Source organism: Sesamum indicum, linkage group LG3 (genome assembly GCF_000512975.1).
Source record: "Sesamum indicum cultivar Zhongzhi No. 13 linkage group LG3, S_indicum_v1.0, whole genome shotgun sequence".
Taxonomy (NCBI): domain Eukaryota; kingdom Viridiplantae; phylum Streptophyta; class Magnoliopsida; order Lamiales; family Pedaliaceae; genus Sesamum; species Sesamum indicum.
In genome coordinates this window covers 21,570,562-21,571,902 of record NC_026147.1, presented here as the reverse complement: position 1 = coordinate 21,571,902, position 1,341 = coordinate 21,570,562, and the positions used below count along the sequence as shown (strand labels likewise).

General features: G+C 35.3%; 1 protein-coding gene across 1 annotated transcript in view; it reads left to right on the top strand.

Moving 5' to 3' along the window:
• Positions 753-1,341, top strand: part of LOC105159101 (A-kinase anchor protein 17B) — a gene marked incomplete in the record, with an annotated part of 4,029 nt that continues 3,440 nt past the window's right edge. Inside the window, 1 exon segment of the mRNA XM_011076051.2 lies at positions 753-1,341. Coding sequence (XP_011074353.1) covers positions 894-1,341 — 448 coding nt within the window.

Genomic DNA, 1,341 nt, shown 5'->3' with positions numbered 1-1,341 from the left:
CCCCCCCATGTGTGTGTCATAAGATAAATTAATTAGTATCTTGTATTAAATTTTATTACAATTTATCATTTTAAATCCACAGGCGAAATGCATAATCATATTTTTTTATATATAAATAGGGATCAATCCAAAATAATTAATGTCGTTATAATTTTACGATTTTCTTGATGATGTCATGGGAATCAATCCAAAATAAGTCAAATTTAATTCAAACATAGTGGAACATTAAAAATAAAAAAGAATAAAAAGATGTTTAATACGAAAATTGTGGATCTTTTTATTTTTTTAATATAAAATTTATGCGTGATGTTTTCTTATTTCCCTTGGTATTGAAAAAGCAATCATATCACATGATATTAAATTTAATATCGAGCTACAAATGATATAAATATTGACATATTTATTTATTTTTTTGGTTGAATAACCAATAAAATAAAATCACTATAATTAACATATGGGACTCATTAAATTTAAAATTATTTCATGTAAAATTTATATGACACCACATATATTATTTTTCACTTTGGAAACTTTTTAATGGCTTACTTTCTTATGTTTTTTCCCCAATTTTCATTAAAGATATCTTAGTAACATTAATATAAATTATCGGACTTTTAGAAAAAATAATTGCATTTTCACCATTAGATGGATGTCTTTAAATTCATTGTAACCCCCTTATATTATGCGTTAATATCAATTATCCCTCTCAACTAACAAAAACTTCGACACCCGCCCCCCGCCCTAAAACTCATTTTAATATTTCATAACTGTGATTTTCTACTCAATTACATAATTTCTCCACAGTATTTGCAGTACGGCGAATCCGGAGCAGTCAATCCGACGGCAAGAGGAAGTCCACTGTGTTGTGACAGAGTTAGGGACCAACCTCCGCCATGTGCCACCGCGAAACACTCAAAAGTCTCCGGCCAACCGAACCATTTGACCTCGAATCCGGCCTATCCCTCACGCCCCGCGTCAAACTCAACCTGACAATTGACCGCGCAGACAAAACCGTGTGCCCAGTCGACGAGTGGAAGCTAAAGCGCTCGTTGATCGACTATCTCAAAACCTCACATTCAATCTCTGTTGTGGAAGAGGATATCAAGATTTTTAAATATAGAGACCTGAAAAAGCGGAAGCGTGAAGATCCTGTGGCGCGCGGGAGCTTAGTGGTGCTGGATTTAGGGTTTCTATCGAAGAAATTGGCATTGAGCGGAGAGGATGGAGTGGAGAAAGAGTTTCTGGGGTGGAGGAAGGGGATTGTTGCTGAGATGGATGGAATGGAGTTGAATTTGGAGGGCGTGAAGTTTAAGTTGAGCGTTGCGGTCCCGAAAGGGGATG